The following is a 23,721-nucleotide window of genomic DNA, read 5'->3' as shown; positions in this document are numbered from 1 at the left end:
TACATATAAATGGTTACAAGCATGGAAAATGTTCAACCTCATCAGTAGTCAAAGAAACTCAAAACAATTAAGATTGTTCCCTTAATTCAACAGTAAGAATGAATGCAGAAAAAGACATAGTTAGCAGGCACTCTTGCAGACTACTGTGGGAAGCACGTATCAGCACATCCCTTTTAGAAAGTCATTTGGGGGGCACCTGGGTGGTTCAGTCAGTTGGGTGTCTGACTCTTGACTTCCACTCAGGTCATGAACTCAGGGTCGTGGGGTCAAGCCCTGCACTGGGCTCTTCACTCAGCGGGGACTCTGCTGGAGATTCGCTCCCTCTCCCCCTTCCCCTGCGTTCTCTCTTTCCCTTATAAATAACATCTTTTTAAAAAAAGTAATTTGGTAATATCTAACAAGAAATTTAAAAGGCTTTATATTGTTTGACCCAGTCATTCCATTCTACGAAATCTACCCCACAGAAACGATGTTAAACATGGAGAAGTAATTATACTAAAGCTATTTACCATCATATTTTTATCATGGCAATTAACTGAAAACACACCAAACTCCATGAAAGAGGGATTGGGTTAGTAATCTATGGTACATCTTCCAGATGGATTATTATTACTCTCATTAAAGATTATACTTGAGGGGCACCTGGGTGGCTCGGTCCTTGGGCATCTGCCTTCAGCTCAAGGCATGATCCCAAGGTCCTGGGATTGAGCCCCGCATCAGGCTTCCTGCTTGGCAGGAAGCCTGCCTCTCCCTCTCTCACTCCCCCTACTTGTGTTTCCTCTCTTGCTGTGTCAAATAAGTAAATAAAATCTTAAAAAAAAAAAAAAAAAAAGATTATACTCGAATTGGGACACCTGGGTGGCTCAGTCAGTTAAGCGTGTGCCTTGGGCTCAGGTCATGATCCCAGTATCCTGGGATCAAGTCCCACATCAGGTTCCTTGCTCTGAGGGGAGTCTGCTTCTCCCTCTGCCTGCCACCCCCCACTCCCCACCTGTGCTCTCTCTCTCACTGAGACAAATAAGTATATAAAATCTTTAAAAAAAAAAAGATTATTCTCAAGAATAGTTTACAGTAACATTGTCATGGGAAGTGTAGTGAGCAAAAGAAATGTCTATACAGACTAAAAATAAACAAACAAAAAAACCAGAAAAATACTGGAAAATAAATATGCTAAAATCTAAACAGTGTCTAAGTGCTGCTTAGAGACCGGCATGAGTCTGTGAACCGTGTGTCACTTCACATGACAAGAAAATAACTGAGAAACTTCTAGTGATCTGCTATTGCTGTGATATCCAAGCACGAGTTCCCAGGAGCTGTATAGGTCAACAGGGCACAGACCAGCTTGAGGGCTGTCACCCTGAGAGGTACAGGTTACATGAGCTACGCACCAGTCACACACAGGAGGACCACAATCCGTAAAGTACAAAAAACAAAAAAAGAACCAGCCTTTATCTGGACCACCAGTCAAGGGATAGTATCATAGACAAAGACTGACCTTCGTCTATTTGCTTTTCGGTGTTATAACGCTATGTTGCTATTACGAGAAAAACTAACTTTTTTTTTAATGCAAGCACAAAGCAGATAAAATATCACTTAACTGCTGTATCTTCGGAAAACGGTCTTACAGAAACATAGAAACGTATACTGAGAAGCCAAATGATACAGTGGTTAAGAAAGCAGCTGTTGGAGCAGACAACCTGGGTCCGAGTCCCAGCTCCGTTACTGACGAACTAGGGGTCAGCTGTCCAACGTCTCTGTGCCTCGGTACCTTCGTGCCTAAGATGGGGATGATAACAGAAGCTATCGCTTAGCTACTCATGGGGTTTGGCAGGATGAAACGAGTCAACATACGTAAAACCCTACAACACAGTAAGCTCTGCCTAAAGTTCACGATTATTATTACAGACCATGGGCAGGGGTGAGAGCCACAGCCAGACCATATTTCCTAACTTCTTATTTGCAAAATTGTCACAAGGAGGGTAGCAGGGGTACCGACCACAAGTATCATTAAGGTTTTTGGGGGCGCTAGCTTCCGTGCTAAGCATTGGAATTAAGGAATTACCTCCTTAATTATGAGCAACCCTAAGGATTGGTACTGAATTCTTCTTTGCCATTTTGTCAGGGAGAAACTGAGGTTCAGAGAAACAAAGTGACTCGCCGAGGGTCACCACACCATTCGGTCTGGAGGGAGACAGACCAGGGCGCTGGGCTACACATAGGAGGACAGGGGTCCCTAGAGGCTAGACCATGAGCCCCTTGAAAGCAGACCTGCCCTGTGCCTGCTTCCCAGGGGCAGCCAGAGTCACCAGCCCATTCAAAAGATTGGGTGCAGAGGAAAAAAAACAAAAAACAAAAAACAGGACTTGCTTCCAGCCAGGGCCCTGGCTGCATCCCCCTCACCCACTCAGCAAACAACAGCTGGCCTTCTCCACGGTCTGGTCGGGGTGTTGCTCTCAGGGAGTGATTCAAGCCCTGAGGAAGGCAGCTCTTGGAATGTACCAGGAGGATGTAGGGGCTCATGAGTCATTCCTCTCCCCTCCTTGCCCGTGGCCCTGGACGCAATTTATTATCTTCGTCACTGGGTTTTCTGCTCCTGGTTGGCTGGGGGGTTGGTGAAGCAGTCATCCCTAAAAGGAAATCAGTCTGTTGAAGGCAGAGGGAAGGGCATCAGCGGCGGCACCCAGCTGTTTCTGGGCCTGGAGGAATTCAAGGAGGCCGAAAGGCCTGGGCCAGGCTGATGGACGCTTAGCAAGACCCTAGACTCAGATATTCACTCGAAGATGCTCTTGCGGGACTTTCTCTGCCAGTGTGAAGTCTTGACCTCTGCAGCAAAGAAAGACCCTTCCAGAAAAGTGTGAGGCCAATATATTCTGAAAGTTAGAGGACAGAAGTCCTTCCCTCAGAGAATGGGGAGCAAAGGGCCCACGTGTAGAGAGACAGTTAAGCACACATAGGATTTTGCCTTAAAATCTAAAACATTCTGTCTGTACCAAGCACTGAGGACAGAGCCCAGAATTTGATGCCTAAAAATGTGTGGCCAAGGAAAAGCACTCCCAGTAAAATGAAAGATAAGATTGACTTTTCACTTCCACCCTCTCTTTCAAAACTCAATTCTCCACAAGAAAGAGGAGTTTTAAAGCTTGGGTAGCATTTTTCTTCCCCAGCATTTCCTTTTTCAAAAGCAATTTGGTAATATCCAACAAAATCTAGGCCTAACATAAGAAATTAAAAAAAAATTTTTTTTTAACAATCTAGACCTAACAAATTTTTGACTCAGCAGTTCCATCTCTAAGAACTTACTATACAAACAGATACAGAATGCTTCTGTTTGCAAGCATGCTTAATGTGGCACTGTTTAGAGCAGCGAAACACCACAAAAACCTTAAATGTGCACTGATAGAGAAATGGTTAAATTTAACTATGGCACACCCAGGCAAGGCATAAAATTGTTTTAAAAATGAGGTGAATCCATATGTGAAAGACCTGTGTATACCTTGGAGATAATGCAGGTTTGGTTCCAGACCACCGCAATAAAGCAATTATCATCACAAAGTCAGTAAAATGAATTTTTGTTTTCCCGGTGCATATAAACATTCTGTTTACACTATATTATAATCTATGATTATATGTGCAATAGCATTACGTCTTTAAAAATGTACATACCTGGGACGCCTGGGCGGCTCAGTTGGTTGAGCAGCTGCCTTCGGCTCAGGTCATGATCCCAGCATCCTGGGATCAAGTCCTACATCGGGCTCCTTGCTCAGCGGAGAGCCTGCTTCTCCCTCTGCCTCTGCCTGCCATTCTGTCTGCCTATGCTCGCTCTCTCCCCCCTCTCTCTCTGATAAAGAAATAAAATCTTTAAAATAAATAAATAAATAAATTCTAAAAATGTACATACCTAAACTAAAAATATTTTATTGCCAGAAAATGCTAACCATCACCTGAGCTTCTCATGCGTCATAATCACAGATCACCAATTGCCGCAGCAAATGATAAAGTTTGAAATATCACAAGGATAACCAAAATGTGACACAGAGACATGAAGTGAGTAAATGTTGTTGCAAAAATGGCACCCACAGACTTGCCTGATGCAGGGTTGCCACAAACCTTCAATTTGGAAAAAAAAAAAAATGCAACATTCACAACGTGTGATAGAGCAAAGTGTAATAAAACAAGATATGCCTGTACCCAAGAGGGATGAATAGGTAAGAGGAAAAGTATAAACTGCCAAACACCCTTTACCATGACATTCCAGTTGTACACAAAGAAGACAAGTGTGTATGCTTGCACAACAGCACATTCCTGATGCACAATTATTTCATTATTATATACTATTATTATTATTATTACTGTTATTATAGGCTACACCAGTCTATCTAAATCCTGACTATAGAAAAGCAGAAAGGAGCCCTTCCTTTTCAGTTTATATTTCGGGCCTCTTTGATTTTTTACTATAAACATGCTTAGCTAGTTTAATGAAAACAGGAGCTTTTTTTTTTTTTTTTTTTTTTTTTGACAGACAGAGATTAAAAGTAGGCAGAGAGTCAGGCAGAGAGAGAGGGAGAAGCAGGATCCCTGCTGAGCAGAGAGCCAGATGCGGGGCTCGATCCCAGGACCCTGAGATCATGACCTGAGCCAAAGGCAGAGGCCTTTTAACCCACTGAGCCACCTAGGTGCCCCGAAAACAGGAGCTTTATGAAAAATAATAATAACTCCATAAACAGGAGTTTAATGAAAAATATTAACTGGCTAAACCCGAGAGGTGAGTTCCATGAGCACAAAGATAGAGGTCTTCCTCTAGAGCCTTGACGATGTCTGCCAGGGGATCGGATTTCTAGAATAACCACAGAGAGCCAGGCCCTACTTTAAACACTTTGCAAGCACATACTCCTTTCATCTCCATGACAACCCTATGGCAGAGGCGGGGGAGGGTGGTGTGGCAATGGTAGGAGTACCATCCCATTTTACAGATGAGGAAGCCCCAGCTCAGAGAGGATGATGAACTTGTCCCATGTCACACAGCCAGCATGTGGTGGGACCAGTCTGGTGCACTCCAGAGTCCAGAAACTTCCTTACCAGGCTGCCCCTCAGTGCAGGGGTTGCATTGCATTGGTTGAACAAATGGACAAACCAGAAAAACTGCCAACATCTTCTAAGACTAGAGAAACTAAAGTATTAAACAGTTACTCTTGTTATGGTTAATCCATTGTTACTAATTATTATTACTGATAATAATATTACTGTGTATACCTTGGAGATAATGCAGGTTTGGTTCCAGACCACCGCAATAAAGCAATTATCACCACAAAGTCAGTAAAATGAATTTTTGTTTTCCCGGTGCATATAAACATTATGTTTACACTATATTATAATCTATGATTATGAAGAATCAACACTATACAGAAAAGCCAGCTGTGTTACCATGAGCAAAGCACTGGACTTGAGCTTGAAGAAAGCAACTCAAATCCTTCCTCTACCACTTAGAGGCAGAGACCTTGAACAAGTCACTTCACCCAAGCCTCCATCTGCTCATCTGTAAAGTGGGGATGACTGACCCTCCCGGGGTTCCTGCAAGGATTAAATGTTTCATCACAGCCCAATGCCCTTGTGTGCTGACACATGTTGCATACGTGTCCAAGTAGGAAAAGATGCTGAGCACGGAAAAAAGTGGGCTCAGAGCATCACCAGCCCGGCCTCCCTCCTTCTCGACCTGCTGAGTCTGAAAAGGGAATGGACAAATTCTGTTCATATATACGCCAACGATCTGAGGAGGAAATCAGGGTTTTTAATTGTTCTGATCCTGCCTCGAATATTGACTTAGGACATTTAATACCATCTCCAAATGCCAAGCTTAATTTGCATCAGGTCAGAAGCTGGGCTGCGGAGCCCTGGCTGTTGATTTTAGGCAGGGACTTGGGAGGGCCCGCAGCTCACCTTCCTCCTGGCCTGCAGCCAGCCGAGAGCTGGCTTCACCTGGGACTCAGAGAACTGGCCGACTGAGAAGGCCGAGTCTTTGATGGATTTTCAGTGTTTAATTAAAGTGCAGCTGGGGCCCGGGGCCGTGCAGTGCCTTTCAGTGAGATAGCTGTCGCAGGCTGCACAGCTGGCCTGTGCGGAGGCTGCCGGCCAGGGCAGAGCCCACCTTCCGTCTGGATCCCCCTCACCCAGGGAGCCCATGCATCTCCCTTTTGGAAGCCCCAGGATCGTCTTCAGGAGCTCAGTTCCCCGGGCCCTCAACACTGCCTTTGGGAGAATCTCAGAATTCAAACACGGGCCAATGGCACCCAAACAGAACCCCCTCCCCCGCCGCAACCCGAAAGCCTGCTTTAGAAACCTTGTGGGTTGCTCAGCTGTTCTTCTTTTTTCCTTTAAAGATTTTTATTTATTTGAGAGAGAGAGCGAGCATGAGAGGGGAGAGGTCAGAGGGAGAAGCAAACTCCCCACTGAGCAGGGAGCCTGGTGCAGGGCTCGATCCTGGGCCTCCAGGATCATGACCTAAGCCGAAGGCAGACTCCTAACCAACTGAGCCACCCAGATGTCCCTGCTGCTCAGCTGTTCACCCCCATAACTTCACTTACAAACAAGGGGGCTACAGAAAGCCCACTCATTAAAGTCTTCTTTTTTATTATAATTATTACAGAAAATTTCAAATATACACCAAAGTGAGAGGCTGTACAGCCAACCTCCATGTACTCATCATTGTTCTGCAGCAATGAGCAAAGTGGGGTCCCTTGTTGTCCAGCTACACCTCAACGCCTGCACTGCATTGCCCAAAACAACCTCCAGACATTTTATAGAGCCACATTTCCATAGGCACCTGGAAAAGGTCAGGACTCCCTTCTTTTTTAAGATGACTACGATGCTGTTCTCACCCCCCACAAGTGAATAATGATTCCTTTATGTCATTGAATCTCTAGTGAGTGGTTGTTTTTTCCCAATTGTCCCACAAATCCCTTGTAGAAACTGATCCTTCTGGAGCAGGATCTAAACAAGGTTCTAGCTGGGGTTTGGTGGCGTAGGCTTTCTCACCTTCCCTTCAAACCCTACCATGGTCGGCGGTTTTGTGCGAAGGCGCGAGAAGACCAGACATGCCACTTACTTACACCGGGAAGCCTACACAAGTCCTGGGCACTAGCCTCCTCACCTGGAGAACGGAGAATGGGAATAATCATAATCCCCTATATCTCATGGGGGCATATGTGAGGATTCAATGAAACAGAACATGTAAAATGTAGAGCATAGAGACTGGCACTGAAAGACAATGACTTTGATAGAATTTGATAGAATTCCCAAGCACAGCATCAGAGTGGAAGGACACGGGAGTAAACTCTTCTCAGACTTTGAGCTGTTGTTCACCGTAAGGTGGTAGAATATTCTAGTGAAGAGCAAGTCTCCGGAGCCAGACTGCCCAGGTTCAAATCCTACATCTTCCACTCACCAGCAATGGCAAAATGACGCATGTATTTGCCAGAATTCATTTCCTTTCCCGCTGGGCAGACAACTATGTTTCTTTGCCTCTCTCGCACTCATGTGCAGCCACAAAACTGAGCTCTGGCCAGTGCTTAAGTGGGCAGAAGTGATATGCATCAAGCCTATGCTTGCCAGGTCAGAACTTCCCACTGTAGTATTGCTCTCTTTCTCACCAGGTCCCCTTGATTGGTGAGGACTCAAAGAACCTCGAAGAAAGAAGAGCAGTAAGATGAAAGGTAACTAGATCCCTGAATGACCATGTGGAAGGCAATCCAATCAAGGGGGCTGGAGGTGGGCGCTGGCTGGCTCAGTTAGTAGAGCATATGACGTCTGATCTTGGGCTTGGGAGTTCAAGCCCTTGCACTCAGTGTAGAGATGACTTTAAAAAAAAAAAAAAAAAAGAATGATGCCATGGGATTCTGCTATAAGCAAGAAATAAGCTTTTATTATGTTAAACTTCTGAGAATCTGGGGGCTTATCTCTTATAGCAGCTAATGTTACCTTAACTAGTATATGAGCCTTGACCTTGGGCAAGTTACCTGGCCTCCCTGTCCTTCACTTTCCCCATATGTAAAGGGACAAAGCTGCTAGTAATACCTATTTCATGGGGTTTTAGGAAGGTCAAACCTTAATGTATCTGAAGCATGTACTACGTTGTCTGGCCCACACAGCATCAGAAGTGCTTGCCCCGATGCCCTGATGGTATTTTCATTGTTTTTAGTATGATTATTTGAAATATAATAGTATACCATCAGGAATTTTCCACATTTACAATCTGGGCCTAAAGTTTTATTCCAATCGATTTCCAATTTAATAATGACAGCCAGTGGTATAACAGGATTATGATCATTTGCTTAACAGGAAATATTTCAGGAATACAGTCATTCTGTAAGATGAATTGCACCTCATACAGGATGCAGCAAGTCTCTGGCACTCCCGCCAACAAGAAAAAAACAAAACACGGGAGGATGAGACTTTCTTGGCGTGTACCTTTCTGGGTGAGCAGCCAGAGCCCTCTTCATGACTGAGGAGATGTGCACTGAACTCTATGGACCTGAAAACCTGGGCACCCAAGAAGATCTCCAAATGTCCAAAAAGCACATGAAAAGATGATGAACCACATGACCTTTCAGGGAAATGCAAGCGAGAACCACGGTGAGCTACACTTCACACCACCGCAATGGCGACCATCAAAAAGGAAAGACAGTGACAAGTGCTGGTGGGGTTGTGGGGGTGCCGGCCCCCTCCTGCCCTGATGGTGAGAGTGGTCAATGGCGCAGTCCCTTTGGAAAAGAACCTGGCAGTTCTTTAAAATGCTAAACATATTCTCTTGTACTCGAGAGAAATGAAAACATATGTTCACACAAAAACTTATACATAAAAATTGATAGCTACAGTCTTCATTCCAGCAAAAAATGCAAACGATCAAAATGTCCATTAACGGATGAATGGATAAACAAAACGCTGTATTATCCATCGAACAGACTACTTTTCAGCCATGGAAAGGAACAGAGTACTAATATAGGCTACATATGACGACAGGGATGAACCTTGAAGATACTACCCTAAGGGGATGCCTGAGGGGCTCAGTCAATTAACCATGTGCCTTAGGCTCAGGTTAGGATCCCAGGGTCCTGGGATCAAGCCCTGCATCAGGCTCCTGCTCAGCAGGGAGCCTGCTTCTCCCTCTACTTGTCCTTCCCTGAATGTCTGCATGTACACCTGCTCTCTGACAAATAGACAAATAAAATCCTAAAAAAAAAAAAAAGAAAAAGAAAAAGAAAATACTACCCTAAGTGAAAAAAGCCAGTTGCAAAAGAACACGTATTGATTATATGATTCCATTTATATGGAACGTCCAAAATAGGCAAGTCTGGTGACAGCATATAGATTAGTGGCTCCTGAGGGGAGGGGGCTTAAGGGAATTGAGATGGAAGGTGGGGTGACTGCTAATAGATACAAGGTCTCTTTCTGGGGTGACGAAAATGTGCTAGAATTGCATCCATGGTTGCATAACTGTGAATATATTAAAACCAGAGTTACACTGTTTAAATGGGTCAACTCTACCTCAGTAAAGCTGCACCCTCCCCCATTCCTTCATAGAGCTCAAACCACCTCTCCTCCAGACCTGAACTGCCACCAGAAAGCAGAGCACACCCCCCCCTCCAATCTGAAGCCTTTGAGAACACCACGGCCTGTGTTAAAATGCGGCTTCACCTCTGTGTGCCGCAACGGATGCCGCGACATACCCGTGCTAATGAGCCTAGAGCTCAGGAGAGAGGTCACGGCTGCAAACGGGGTATGGGGGGTTACCAACACACCCAGGCAGGAGGTGAGATGGTCAGCCGCACTCCCACAAACACTGACAACCCAATGATGCCACACACACCCCAAACACAACCGTCTGACCCCAGAGATACAAGCCGTGTTGGTCCCCTCAGCCCTCCCTCTTGAAGACCCTAAGCTAGACCATGAATCCCAGTCATACTAAATAGGCGAGGGAGCTGGGAGCCCAAAATCACTTAAATTGATGTCATATCATTTGAAAAGCTGACACTCAGGCCTTACAAATTGAACGACAATTGCTATCCATCCAATTCATGGCTCCGGACTCCTGTTTCCCACCTGCTCCAACACCAATTTAAGCAATTCTGAACTTTGATCTCCACAGCAGAATGTCTCAGATTTATTGAAGTGTCAGGTCCCAATTGTGCTAACATCCACCCCTGGCAGGGCCATTACAAGGTGTGAAATCTGGGTGCCCATCACCCCGGCACGGGGAGCACAGTGACAACCACAAGGAACAGATCGATCTGCCGCTCTGGAGTCATCGTGGGAGCCTTGCAATTTACCATAATGACAGGCGTGGAGGAAAAGCAGGCGGAGGGATCGTTCTGTTCCCCGGGCCCTTGGACGTGTGCTGGAGGGGCTACTGAGTCCACCCGCAGAAGCCTTGCCACTGTCAGCCAAGAGGCACCTGCTTCTCCTTGCAAAGGGCTATTTCGGCACTTGCCAGTGTCCTGGGTTGCTTTCAAATGCAACTGTGTTACCCTCCTTTCCTGTTTTGCAGACAGCATCATAACTGTGGGTTCCTGCTGCCCCTGCTTCTCCCAGCTGTCACTGGTAACTACCTGTCACCTACAGGTCAGCCTAGGGCTGGGAGTCAGGGACAGCTCAGGCTTAAAGGAAAACCCCTCTCCACTAAAAGGAAAGTAGATTTCCAAACCTGGAGTGTAGGGGAGCGGGGACAATGAGTGAGGCAAGACGCAGGGTCCCTGCGCGAGCGCTGGCACACTCCTCTCCTCCCTCCGCCTGTGGGGACGGGGATTCCAGAGTCCACACTGCACCCGAAGCCTGCCCCCACCCCTCACCGACTCAGCTAGGGCTCTGACTTGCTTGCTATGTTCTGCCAGCATCTGCCTCCAAGCCCCTGAATATGAGACCCCACCCTGGACTTGAATAAGCCCTTCAGATTCAGAACTCAGGCACTCAACAGATGCCAAGAACCTCAGGACCCTGTCACCTCCAACAAACCCGGAATGCCTGTCCCCTTAACTTGGAGATTGGGACCACAGACCCTCTTCCTGAACCCCTCTCTGTGTCTCTCCACAGGGGCTCCCAGCCTGCCCTACTGCCAAAGCCACGTTGGCTAAGCCAAAATCTGCTTTAGGAAGAATCGCTTCAGGTTGAAAAGTCAAGGTCATATTACAACTGGCAGATGAAGGGTTCTACCCATGCATATATCCCTGTATCCCTGGAAGAACTAAGCCCAGAGCCTGCCCCGTGGCACACCCTGGTGTTTTGGGGAGCCCTGCAGCCGGGGTTTGTGTCACTGAGGGAACAGAAACAGGCCTGTGGCCTCATTTTTTTGTAGTCCCACATCAACATTATCCCCAGGGGACCCACTGCATTCACGGCTCCGTTCACAGCTCCTCGGAGTCCGACTGGGTTTTTCGGAGAATAGAGGAGGGGAGGGCCCTCTGGATTTTAAAAGAGATAAGGGAATGAGCGAAGGGAATGGAGTAGAGTTCAAGGCTGAAAGAAAGGCTCTGACACACCGCACCCAGGGAGGGAGTCCGCCTCCACAAGCGACTCCCCAGAAACACTCCCTGGGGTGCTGGGTGTGATCATTACATGCTCCAACTGGCTCAGATCCACTCTTAGCGATGAAATGAGACACCGGACTGCTCACTGCTAATGCAGGTTGAGGAAACTGAGCCCTGGAGGCATCGGCCCAGCCTGCTCTTGTCAAAATCCATCGGAAACTCTGAAAGCTCCTGAATCCTATCCCTTCTTTTGTCAGCCTGGGGCAGGGAGGGGTTTCTTCCTCTGGCTTCAAGACCCAGCTTGCAAGTGTCATGTGTCCTAAGGAGCCCTCAACCCTGGCAATCTTAATTTGTCCCCTGGAGCCCTTAGCTCACAGTCTTGTCATGACTTCCCATTTGTGGTTACCAGGGGTGAGACAAGTCCAGGAATTCAGCAGTTGGGAGGTAGGGAGGGAGGGATGAAGGCGAGGAGGGACTTTTTGACGGAGGCTTTCTTGGATCTCACATGAAGGAGTGAGAACTCAGTGCTGCGGGGGTGAGAGGAGTGGGGGGGGGGTGCTGGGACTCTCAGGGCAACTTCAAGGATGACCATTCCCAAGAAACCTTGGGCCTTGTTAGAAGAGCAGACACTTGGGATGCTACACTGGGCCAAGTGGATGAAGGATGGCTCCAAGAGAAGGTTCTGAAATAAAGATCTGCCTATCCTAGAGCTCACTATGAACATGTTACTGACTGGGAGGGAAACTTGTACTCCCCTGACCCATTCCCCCTCCCATCCTACCCCATCCTGCAACTCAGGGACCTGGTCCTGCTGACCAGGAGCCTAACACTGTTGGTTTTACTTTCAAACAGCCTAAGAGGAAGACCACCCAGACTCAAAAGCAGGAATCTCTCTTTGGTCATCAGTTATAAACTATCAGGGTTAGGGAAGCCAAAGGTCACCCTTGGACCCTACAACTGTACTTCTGGGGCTCCAAAGAAAATTATTCTTCATTTCTAAAAACGTTTTAGGTAGGATAATTTCTAGAAAAAAATAAGAGGACCAAAAGAAAAGCGTCAGTGAACAAGAAGACATTCACTCGGGGCACCTGGGTGGCTCAGTGGGCTAAAGCCTCTGCCTTCAGCTCGGGTCATGATCCCAGGGTCCTGGGATCGAGCCCCGCATCGGGCTCTCTGCTCAGTGGGGAGCCAGCTTCCCTCTCTCTCTCTGCCTGCCTCTCTGCCTACTTGTGATCTCTGTCTGTCAAATAAATAAATAAAATCTTAAAAAAAAAAAAAAAAGACATTCACTCAATGAATATTATGCACCCACCCATAAAAAGTATGTTTAGTAAGATATGCAACACAAAATATATAGATACAATAAACGAAAAACAGAGATACAGAGATCTATGTAATATACATGGTATACTTACGATTATTAAAAAGAAAAAAGTTATAAGGAAGAAAAAGAATAGACAGAGGTAAATCAAAATTCTAATAGTGATTGTCTTTGGGAGGTGGAACTCACATGCCCGTTTTCTATTTTCCCATAAATCCCCAAAGCATGGGTTAATTTTATAACGGGGGAAGAAAACCACTTTTATTGAAAAATTAGATGCTAAGCAATTTGGTTCCTTCTTCCTTCCCCTAAGAGAGTGTGTGGTAGTGAAGAGTACTTTTGTTTCAGCTGATTAAGTTCACTGCTTCTTTCGTCCCTACGGCTGGTTTGAAGGGAACACAAGGTCTCTAGCCACAAAGACAGGTATTCTAAGGCTCTGGTAGGCTGGCATGTTCCCAGCAAACAGAATTACCGCTTAGTAACTGCTGGTGGAACCAGATTTTCGGCAAGTCCTATGGCGATCTGCACCCCCTGCAAACGCCTATCCCAGGCCAGCACGCAGAAGAAGCGGCTACAATTCACTGCTTGGGCCTCCCGCTAATCTCTCCCTTTAGGAGGTCCTGTTTCTGAGTGGGTCAGAGTGGGGAGCACGGCAGGGTGGAGCTCTCTCACTAAGGAGTCACGAGGGTGGCCCTGCTCTGGCAGGCATTTGGATTTCCCTGGTTTGGCAAAGCTGAGAAGGGCAGGGGGGGTTGACCAGCAGGCTCTGGGGAATTACAGGAAGTTTGAATCTCTTGCAATTTCAGTCTGCACCTTTTTTTGTCTCCCCCAAACCTTGCCCAGAGGCTGTTTCACCTCAGCCCTCCATCATTTAAGCTTCATCAGGTAATCATGCCACGCCATTTTCACAGAGGAAGCTTTTCTGGATGAAAACAAAGAACACCGGCCTCTACACACTCAGACGGGTCTCCACCCTTGACCAGCAGGCCACCGCCCCCACTGCCCCATCACTGCCCAGAGATTCTAGGGCCCAAAAGTTCTGTTCTTAAGAGCCTTAGCATGTGTGTCCAAGAGTAGGGCTAAGTGACAATGTCCTTCCACAAAGGATAAAGAGATTCCTGGTGGGAGGAGGCAGCTCTCTCTCTCCCTCCCTCTCTCTCTCTCTCTCTCTCACACACACACACACACACACGTGTGCGTGTGCAGCCAGAAGTTGAGGCCCGGATGAAAGCAGGGGACCCAAAACTGTCATTCGAACTTGGGCAGAGTTTGAAAGAAGCTGAGGACACCCTCAGGAGGAATCAGATGCCCACTGACAATTCAGGAAATTAGTTCGCCATTTTGTAGGGTGACTGTTAAGTACCTGAAGCCAGGAAAGACATGTGCCGTGCAAACGTGAGCACGACGGACACAACTCCTGCCCTCTCAGAGACCACAGGGAAAAAGAGGGAAGGGAGGAGGTCCAGAGCCCAAGCTGGATGAGGTCTCCCTGTCCTGGGGGCTCCAGTGGTCAGACAAAACCTTCATAGGGATTTCTTCCTGATTTCGGAATGCAGAATGCACTGAACACTTAACGGTATATTTTTGCCCTTCTTGAAGTATTTTATTCTTTTTTTTTTTTTTAATAAACATATATTTTTATCCCCAGGGGTACAGGTCTGTGAATCGCCGGGTTTACACACTTCACAGCACTCACCATACAGAGTATTTTATTCTTAAAAAGTTTTTTTAATTACTGAAATTGTTGTATACTGACATTATTGTCTCCCAAACGTGTTCTTTTTTCCATGACAGTGACTAGTGATTTTAGATGCTTACACGTGTTTACATGAGGATTTCATCTCTTCTGCGCTAATGGCTAAAACATAATTACGAGCTGTGCTTGTTAACCGAATCGAGATATTCCGTGAGACAACGATTCCTAATATGGAGGCGTCCTTGGGCCGGGGCCCGCTTATCCCCGTTCCCATCTCCTCCTCCCGACTCGGAGGTGCCTTCATTAGCAGAGGAAAGAAAGAGGTCTTTGTGATGACGTCATTCCCAGACCACCCTACACAGACAATAAAACTGAATTTGAGAGAAGCCTGGTGAAATAAGAGCTCGGAAATCACAGAACACCAGAGCTGCAACGGCCCTGAGAGCTTACGTAGCCTGATCCGCCGATGTGAGAAGCGGGCAGAGAGGAAGAGGCCTAAGGCTACGCAACCTGTTAGCGGGGGGACCGTTTTCACCAAGGTAAACATGGGGAAACTCATCGCATGGAAACTCCAGTATCATCATGTGTTAAATATTACGCCAGGCAGGGGGCCTATCGGAGGGGGGCCGGCCCTCCGCATGGCCTGTGACATGCACAACCACAGAGGGCCACAGGGCAACGTGGCCAGTGCCACAAAAGAGCCACAGACAAGGGGGCGTGGGACTACAGAGAAGGAAGCACTCACTTCCCAAGGGAGCTGAGGACAGCATTCGGCAGAAGGGGCTATCTGAACTGGGTTTTAACGACTGAATAAGAGTTTGTTGTATAAGGAGAGGATGAAGGTCATGCCAGAAATACGGAAGAGCACATATAGAGGTGAACACGTGTGAAAGGACATGATGTGTTTGGGGAATAAAGAGTGGTTGGATGCGGCTAAAACTGGAGGCTTCCTGAAAGGGAAACAGAGGTAAGACAGAAGGGTGCAGAAGGGTGACAGAAGGAGCAGCTGGGGAGATCATGAACACACTGAGGGGGCGTGATCTTGGTGTTAGCAAACAACAGTATATTGGCCAAAGGATGAAGGTGGATTGAACTGAAAAGGACCAGAGACAGGGAGACCAATGGAGTGGATACTGCAACATTTCAGGTGGAAACTAGAAATGTTAAAATTAAAAAAAAAAAAAAAAAAAGAAAGAAAGAAAGAGTGAGTCTCGAAGAAGACAAAGAGCACTTCTGGGGCTGGACCCAAGGTGAGAAGTGGGGTGAGGCAGGGGACCACTGGCCGGGGCCGTAGCTTCAAGCTTTAAAAGGACTGAAAAGGAACATTTTGTGACACATGAAAATTACATGAAATTCAAATGTCAGAGTCCAGCTGGAGCACAGCCACACATGCTCCTTCACCTCCCGTCTATGGTAACAAGGGCAGAACCCAGGACAGGCTGGGGGACGGGGGGAGGGGGCAGTGAGGTCTGTAATATTTGCTATTTGCCCTTTAAGAGGAGGTTGCCGAGAGGAAGGGAGCCCACGGCTTCGGGCACCTGGTGGGATGGTGGAAAGAGAGAAGCAGACTAGGGCAAGTGGCATGGGTAATAGCGTCCTCGAGGGCGTGTGGAGTTGGAGGGTCTCGTGAAAGATCCAGGAGATGGGGGAGTGAGGGAGAATGGTGTCTGCCCTATGGGTGAGAGATCTGGCCTTCAGACATCGATTCGAGAAGCATCAATGGGCAGAGAGTCATTGAAGCCCTGGGAGTCAGTGAGATAATCCATGGGAGAGGAAAAAAAAAAAGAATACCCCAAAACAGAGAACAAAGCTGGGGAAGTCAGAGCCCCAGGAAATGGTGTGAGGGGGTAAACAGGCACAAAAAAACTTGAGAAGGACCGAGAAAGACTAGTCAGAGACACAGGGAACGATTTCAGTGAGGAATAAGGTCAAGGGAGATGTTTTGAGGAAAAGGGATGAAGAAATGTCAACTGCCACCAAAAGCCCCAGTGGAACAGGGATGGAAAAAGAGACCGTGGGTCCTGGGAGCCCTCAGCCTGTGAAGCTTGCCCTGTGGAACAGGCGGATGCGCTCCACTTTCCTCCATCCCAGGGCCACTCCTGCTCAGCCTCTCTCCATGGGTCCTCCATGCTCAAAAGCCTCAGGGCACAGGCCCTGGGCCTCTTCTACTTCCTAGCCCAGACACCACCACCCCGACCCCAAGCCCGGCTCCCGGAACCAACTGTGAATTCAACACGGCCACTGCGAAGTCCAGCAGGCCCCTCTCTTGAACAGCCCCCCGCCTTTCTCCCCAAACCATATCCCCCTGCAGCTGCTCCAGCTCAGCGACGGTCAGCTCTCTCTCTCTCCACCGTTCAAATCCGGATCCCTGGAGTCATCTCGCTTCTCCTCCCGTCTTCCATCCAACCACTTGGTGAATCCTACCCACCGCACATCTTCCGACTACACTTGGGATCAGCGCCCCCCCCCCCCACTCCAGGCCCCCAGTGCTCTCCCCCACCTCCGAGCTCACGTCCCTGCTTCCAGCTCGGCCCCCGTGGTCACGCAGCTCCACACCAGAGCAATCCTACTGAAACACAAGTGCAGTCATGTTATTCCCCTATGGAACCCCCCTGAAACTTTCCCATCTCCCTGAGTAAAGGAGAGGCATACAATGGCCTCCAGGGCCCTACACAACCTGCCCCTACCCTCCATCTAACCCCTGAGACCTCACCACCTTCCACAACTGTCCTCACGCTCTCCTCCAGTCACAGCGACCTCCTCATCAGCCCTCCACATATCAGATCCACTCCTGCCTCAGGACCTTTGCATTTGCCATTCCCTCTGCCTGCAGTGCTCTTCTCCAATACATACACATGACTCTCTCCCTCTCCTCCCTCAGATCTTTCAGAAATACCCTTCTCACAGAGGTCTTTTCTAGACATCCCATTTTACAGTGCCAACCATCTCTCAACCCTCAACACTCCGTGTTCCTTTGTCCTGCTTTATTTTGCTCTAAAGCCTCTGTCACTACTCTAATACAACACAATCTACCAATTGATCTTGTTTATTATCTATCTCCACTACTAGAATATAAGCTCCATGAGGGCAGAGAATTTTGTGGGTTTTTTTGTTTTTGTTTTTTTTGGGCCATATCCCAGCACAATGCCTAGTCCATGGTAGGCACTTAGTAAATGATTACTAAAAGAATGAGGCTAGTGGGTCAAGAGGTGACTAGGAGATAAGCCCGGGAAAGCCGTTAAGGCAATTCTTTAAAGATCCGCTGTCAAGGAGCTTGAGAAGAAACCAGTGTCAGGAGATCTTCTTCAAATGAGAAAGACTTGGGCGTATTTGCAGAATGTCAGGGGCTAGAGCGGCATAGAAGAGACGGAGGGTATGAGAGCAAAGGAATCTGGCTAAGCCAAGTCCGGGAGGGGCCAGAAATGAATGGCCTCACAGTCAAGGGGACAAGGGACCTCTTTGTAAAGCACTAAGGCAGGCAAGGAGCGTGAGAGGAGGTGCAGATCCAGGGGAGCAAAGGGAAAATGAACAAGTTCATACTTGGGCCTTAGTTTTCCCGGTGTGGGGAAGAGCTTGGGTGGTGAGGGTTTGAGGCGGCACTTTGGAAAATGAGAACACACACTGATTCAGGGAAAAGAGAATTGCTCAGTAAGGCTCAGGGTTCCCCCCACTCCTGAAACCATTAATATGTTGCAGAGTTTGGGGAATCTTTCCCAGTTACAGTGGAAGGCCAATGAGAACCACGGTGGTAAATCCCAGTGTTCTTTTAAAATTATTACACTAAAGCCCTTATTGGATACTTTGGGCACCAGACAAAATGTCAGACTCTAAGGGATAATAAATGGGTAAGTGATAGGAATAATCATTGCTGCTGACCCAGCTCAGGGCACTGCCAACTAGCAAATACAATTCCAGATGGTGTCCCTGGAAAGAGCAAGTCTTGAGGACAGATCTGGAGAAAGATGAAAGGTGACCCTTTGGGGCAAAGGACTCTGAAAGGCTAGTCTCAGGACCTACACCAGGGGGCTGCACATAGCATATAGCATAAAGGAGGGCTGGAACCACAAAAGAGAAGATCCACAGAACAAAGCCACTTAACTACAACTCCTGACAATGGGCCCAGATACGCTAAAATGCTGAAATAGGGGGTGCCTGGGTGGCTCAGTTGGTTAAGCATCTGACTCCGGATTTCAGCTCTAGTCGCGACCTCTCCGTGCTGTAATCCGGCCCGGCCTGGGGCTCCACAGTCAGCGCAAGTCTGCTCCAGAGTCTCTCCCTCTGCCCCTCTCCCTGCTTGTGCACAAATGCTCACTCTCGTCACTCTAATGGATAAATAAAATCATCTAAATAATGCTGAAATACGACATTATAGAAACAGGAATATCTGGTGTACAAGGAAAAATTCCTAATTTCCAAAGGGACCAAAGCAGGGTTACAAGAGCTTCATAGTCATAAGATCCTAGGCTATCTGCAGAATCTGTAGAATCTCCCGGAGTCCATAACAAAAAGACTATTTCAAATTTTTTTAAAGGATTTTATTTATTTATTTGACAGACAGAGATCACAAGTTGGCAGAGAGGCAGGCAGAGAGAGAGAAAGAGGAAGGGAAGCAGGCTCCTTGCTGAGCAGAGAGCCTGATGCGGGGCTCAATCCCAGGACCCTGGAATCATGACCTGAGCTGAAGGCAGAGGCTTTAACCCACTGAGCCACCCAGGCGCCCCGACTATTTCAAATTTTAAAGACTATGTCAAATTGAGCTATCGATTTTAATAGCTACCATTTATTATTCATACCATGCTATGCATATTCCATGCTTTATTCCCATTTTATGGATGAAGAAACAGAGGCTTCAAGAGATAAGGAAGTTGTCCTAAGTCACAGCAATAAATAAAGGGTTGGACCAGAAATCAAACCCAAGGATGTCTGGTCCCAAAGACCATGCTTTTAACCTCTATTTTCTCTTTTTTTTTTTTCACTTTTAAAAAATATTTATTTTATTTCATTTTTTAAAAATTTATTTTTTATTTATTTTCAGCATAACAGTATTCATTTTTTTGGTAAAATTTTTTAAATTTATCTTCAGCATAACAGTATTCATTATTATTTTCTCCTTTTTGTAAGATTTTATTTATTTATTTGACATAGAAAGATCACAATTAGGCAGAGAGAGATGGGGAAGCAGGCTCCCTGCTGAGCAGAGAGCCCAATGTGGGGCTCGATCCCAAGACCCTGAGATCATGACCTGAGCCGAAGGCAGTGGCTTAACCCACTGAGCCACCCAGGAGCCCCTATTTTCTCTTTCTAAAGTTATTATTTTTTTATTGAAAACACAGGAGTGATGACTACTTTTAATGCATTCTAGACTTATAAGTCATTCTATAACGACTTATATCAAAAGTCATTCTATGATGTATGTAGTGGGCATTTTTAAAAAGATATATTTTTATATTACTGACTGAATATTCTTACATGTAGTATGTCTTTCCAATCTTGGTATCACAACAGGTGTCAAGTGAATGAATGGCAGTCCCTGGACCCAGGAGAACTCCATGCTCAAGGTCACACTAGTGACCCTGAGGAATCACGTTCTAGAACACTAGTACGGGAGAAGTAGGAGAAAGCTCTTTCTGCAAAGCACAGAGCTGTGAGTTTTTGCAGGATCCAGAGCAAGATCTAGCCTTACTCTTACTGAAGTGATGGGTAGTGGGCCCTTGACAGGGAAAGCACTGATCACTGAGACCCAGCACACACACACAGCTGCCTTTTTTGAGCTCACAGAACTACCACCCACAGCGGCGAGCAGTTGGGGCTGAGTGGTGGTGGGCCCCTGTAGAAGAAGCAAACTCACCGTTTATATCACCTGCTGTCATTCATAAGCTGAATGACAAAAGACTCAGGACTTAACAGTTAAGGATAGCAAGAGTAAGATCTTGCATCTATTTCAAAAACACAACAGAGTAAATCTGAGACAGGGAAGGGAACGGTTCAGGAGCCACAAGCATGAAGCTGTTTTTAAGTAAGCTGGTAACCAGTTCAGTGCGAGCTAACAGTGTGAGGTAGGCGACAGAGTAAGAAGAAGCAATACTAGAACCTGGTGTCTGGGCTAGAACAAAGGAGGGGCCAGCCCCCTTCTAACCTGGGCGGCTGGACTAGACTCTGAGGCTACCATGTGGGTTTCTGGGCCGCTTACTTTGGAAGGGTCTGCTGGTTATCTTCGTTTCCCTGCGTGCCCCACTATGATCACTGCACTGCTCTGTGCCCTGAGGGAGCGGACCCCTACAGGTTGCACTGCTCAGGTTCCTTCCCTCTGGGTCCAGCCAATGGGAAGTGGCCGCAAGAGATACAAGGGCAAGAAGAGAGAAGACACAGTATCTCTTGTACCACTGTCTCCTCGTTCCACCTCCCCATCACTGCCAGCCACTGTGTCTCTCTACAGCCATAGTTGCTGTCAAGCACCCTCCCCCTTCCATAGTTGCAGCTCTCTGTGGGTTCCCGTTGGCTCCTCTTGTCCCTTCCCATCTCGAGGTGGTAAAAGCCTCCACCGGTCTGTCGCTAGGCCCTCGGTGCCTTACTATCCTTTCTGGCTTTGCTTACCCCTGCCCTCACCTCTGAAAATGGAGCTTTCATGACAGTATTTTCCAAATCCCAACTGAGCTGACCTTGTCTCTTGCAGGGCTCCCAAATGAAACTGAAGGGATAGGACACCAGCAAGCCATAAAATCATGCCTATGAGGACCGACTATAAGAACAGAGGATGTTTGTACTGGTGAAGGAAGACTCCAGGAAACAGACTAATCCCCCTGGGGGGGGAGGGGGAGTGAAGAGCTACAATCAGATTCATTCTTCTGGCTCCAGAGATGCTCTCTCTCTCTCTCTTTAGGTGGAGACCAACTCTGTATTTTTACAACAAACTTTTCTAAAGAGTTAACAAAGGTGGGCTGAGCACACCCGGTAGTTCAGGAGCTTCAGAAACTCTGAGCTGTTTAGTCCTAGCTAGAGAGCCCATACCAGGACTATAGCAGGAAAAGGTTAGAAGGGTAATTAAGGGCTTTCCAAGCCAGGATTCCATGATTTGCTACCAGCTATATACTACCCAGACAGTGGTTTACCAAAATAACCAAACCAGGAACAACATTTTGGGGCTGTGTTTCACTGCTTCTCACTCCTTTGTTGTATAACTCTCAGCACGGAAGTTCTTTTTACACTAGAAGGTAACTCAGAAACACGGAACTCACTTTTCATCGCAGCATCACGGCCTTCAAAAGCAATATTCCCAAACCACCAAGCAGCCTATAACAAATTTTAACCAAGCAACTTCTATCTACACATCATTAGAGCTTCTTCTGAACTGTCACTTCAAACAAAAACCAAGATGTGAACTCCGCCAATGAGACAAAGTATTTCACATGCAAATGGTCCTGGAAAAAAAACAAGATCACTTCCATTCACCCTGGTGGGGAAAAGAAAATGATTTTTACAAGACCCCTCGACTCCTGAGTTCACAAAAGGGTCACAGTGCGATGCTGAGTGTGTCTAATCCAGGCTTTCCCCGTGAGTAAGAGTTTGCCACTTATTACAGGGCCCGGCCGCTAGGAAAGCCACTCATTCATTCAACAAACATTAATAGCGCCCTGCTGGGCCCCGCGGGCGGACGCGAGATCCAGAGGCTAACTCTGCTTCTGAGGTTCCGTGGGGTCAGGCAACGAGCTGATCTCAAAGGCCAAGGAAGGCAACGAGTGAGAGTGCGGCGCCCGGGAAAGTTTCCGCAGAAACTTGGAGAACGCCAGCCTTCGGGCGCCGAGAGGGCGGGGGCGCGGGCCTCCCCGAGAACGTCGCCTCCGCCTGGGGGCCCCGTCGCCTCCCGCGGCCCCGCGGCTCTCGCCCACAGCCCAGCGCAGGCGTCCCCGGGACCCCGGGTTGTCGCACCCCAGCGCCGCCGGGCCCTGGCGAGCAGCGCCCCCCACCCCCGCCCCTGGCCACCCGGAGCTGGGCGGCGGCGACGAGCAGCGGGGCGCGCTCAACCCCGGCCCCGCGTTCCGGGCAGCGCGCGCACAGCGCCGCCACGCGCCCCCACCGCGCCGGGCACTCGCGGCGCGCTCCCGCTCGGCCCCGGAGCCCCGGCCCTCGGCCCTCGGCCCTCCGCTCTCGGCCCCGGCCCTGCCGCGCGCCAGGCCGGGCCGCACTCACCCTCCTTGGCTTTCTTCCTCCGGGCCAGCGTCCCTCCGAGTTTCCCCAAGAAGGAGTCATCTTTCTTCCGGGACGGGGGCGACTTAGGAGTGGGGGACTTGGGGACGGAGGGCGACTTCTGCGGGGACGTGGCCATGGCGGCGGAGCGGGCAGCCGCGCGCGGGCCGGCCGGGACGCGGAGCTGGCGCTGGGCGGGTGCGGCGGGACTGAGGCTGCGGCTTTCCAAACGGAAGCGGAATTATTCCAAGCATTTGAGGCAGCTCACGCTCGCCTTTCCCTTCCCTCTCTCTCTCTCTCTCTCTCTCCCTCGCGCCGCCCTCCGCCCTGGAAGGAGCTGCGCGCTCGGGGTCCTCGGCCGTTCGGGCCTGCACCCGCGCCCCTTGACTGCCCGGAGCGGGGAGGGTGCCCCAAATCTGTCCCCTTGCAGGCCGTGCGGCCTCGTCTGTGTGTGTATGTGAGACCCTTCAGCCTGGGAGCGCTCCAGCCTGGAAGCCACATGTTCCCCGGGCTCGGCACCCACCACCGGTCCGGGTGCAAATCGGGGCTTGGGTGATGACTGAAGCGGAGCGACCTGCTGCTCTGTCTCCCAGGGTCCCTGCTGGCTGGGGACCTCGCTCTTCCCCTGCATTTCTGCCTATACGATGGTTAGGCCATGTCTTGTGTCCACGAAAGAGCGTGAGTCCGCTCCAGGAAAAGAGAGTGAACCAAAATGTGTTTAGGTATATATCCATGTTGCTACGCTTATCTATGGCGGTCAGCCTCCTCTTCACTTCCATCCCAGGGTGAGAAGTTTGAAGTTCGTTAGAGCAGGGCTGAGGCTTCTTCTTAGCGGTTTCTGGAAGCCCAATGGCTTATACAAAGGAGGATCACACAAATGTTGGTGGAAATTGAATGGGAAGGTACGACCATGGGGTCCTGTGAAACAACCCCGCACCCCAAACTTATCTTGGGTGCGTGAAAGCAACCGAACAGCAACCGAACTCATTTGGGATAATGGAGTG

At 48.3% G+C, this 23,721-nt stretch overlaps 1 protein-coding gene across 1 annotated transcript in view; it reads right to left on the bottom strand.

The window, feature by feature from the left end:
* Positions 1-22,980, bottom strand: part of PARVA (parvin alpha) — a 179,456-nt gene extending 156,476 nt beyond the window's left edge. Inside the window, exon 1 of the mRNA XM_059136445.1 lies at positions 22,721-22,980. Within this exon, the coding sequence (XP_058992428.1) occupies positions 22,721-22,856 (136 nt within the window). The 5' untranslated portion in view covers positions 22,857-22,980. The remainder of the gene's footprint in view (positions 1-22,720) is intronic.
* Between the last annotated feature and the right edge of the window lie 741 nt (positions 22,981-23,721).

The sequence above is a fragment of the Mustela lutreola genome, chromosome 1, assembly GCF_030435805.1.
Source record: "Mustela lutreola isolate mMusLut2 chromosome 1, mMusLut2.pri, whole genome shotgun sequence".
Taxonomy (NCBI): domain Eukaryota; kingdom Metazoa; phylum Chordata; class Mammalia; order Carnivora; family Mustelidae; genus Mustela; species Mustela lutreola.
Note: the sequence above shows the minus strand (reverse complement) of the source record. Positions and strands in the feature narration are given on the sequence as shown.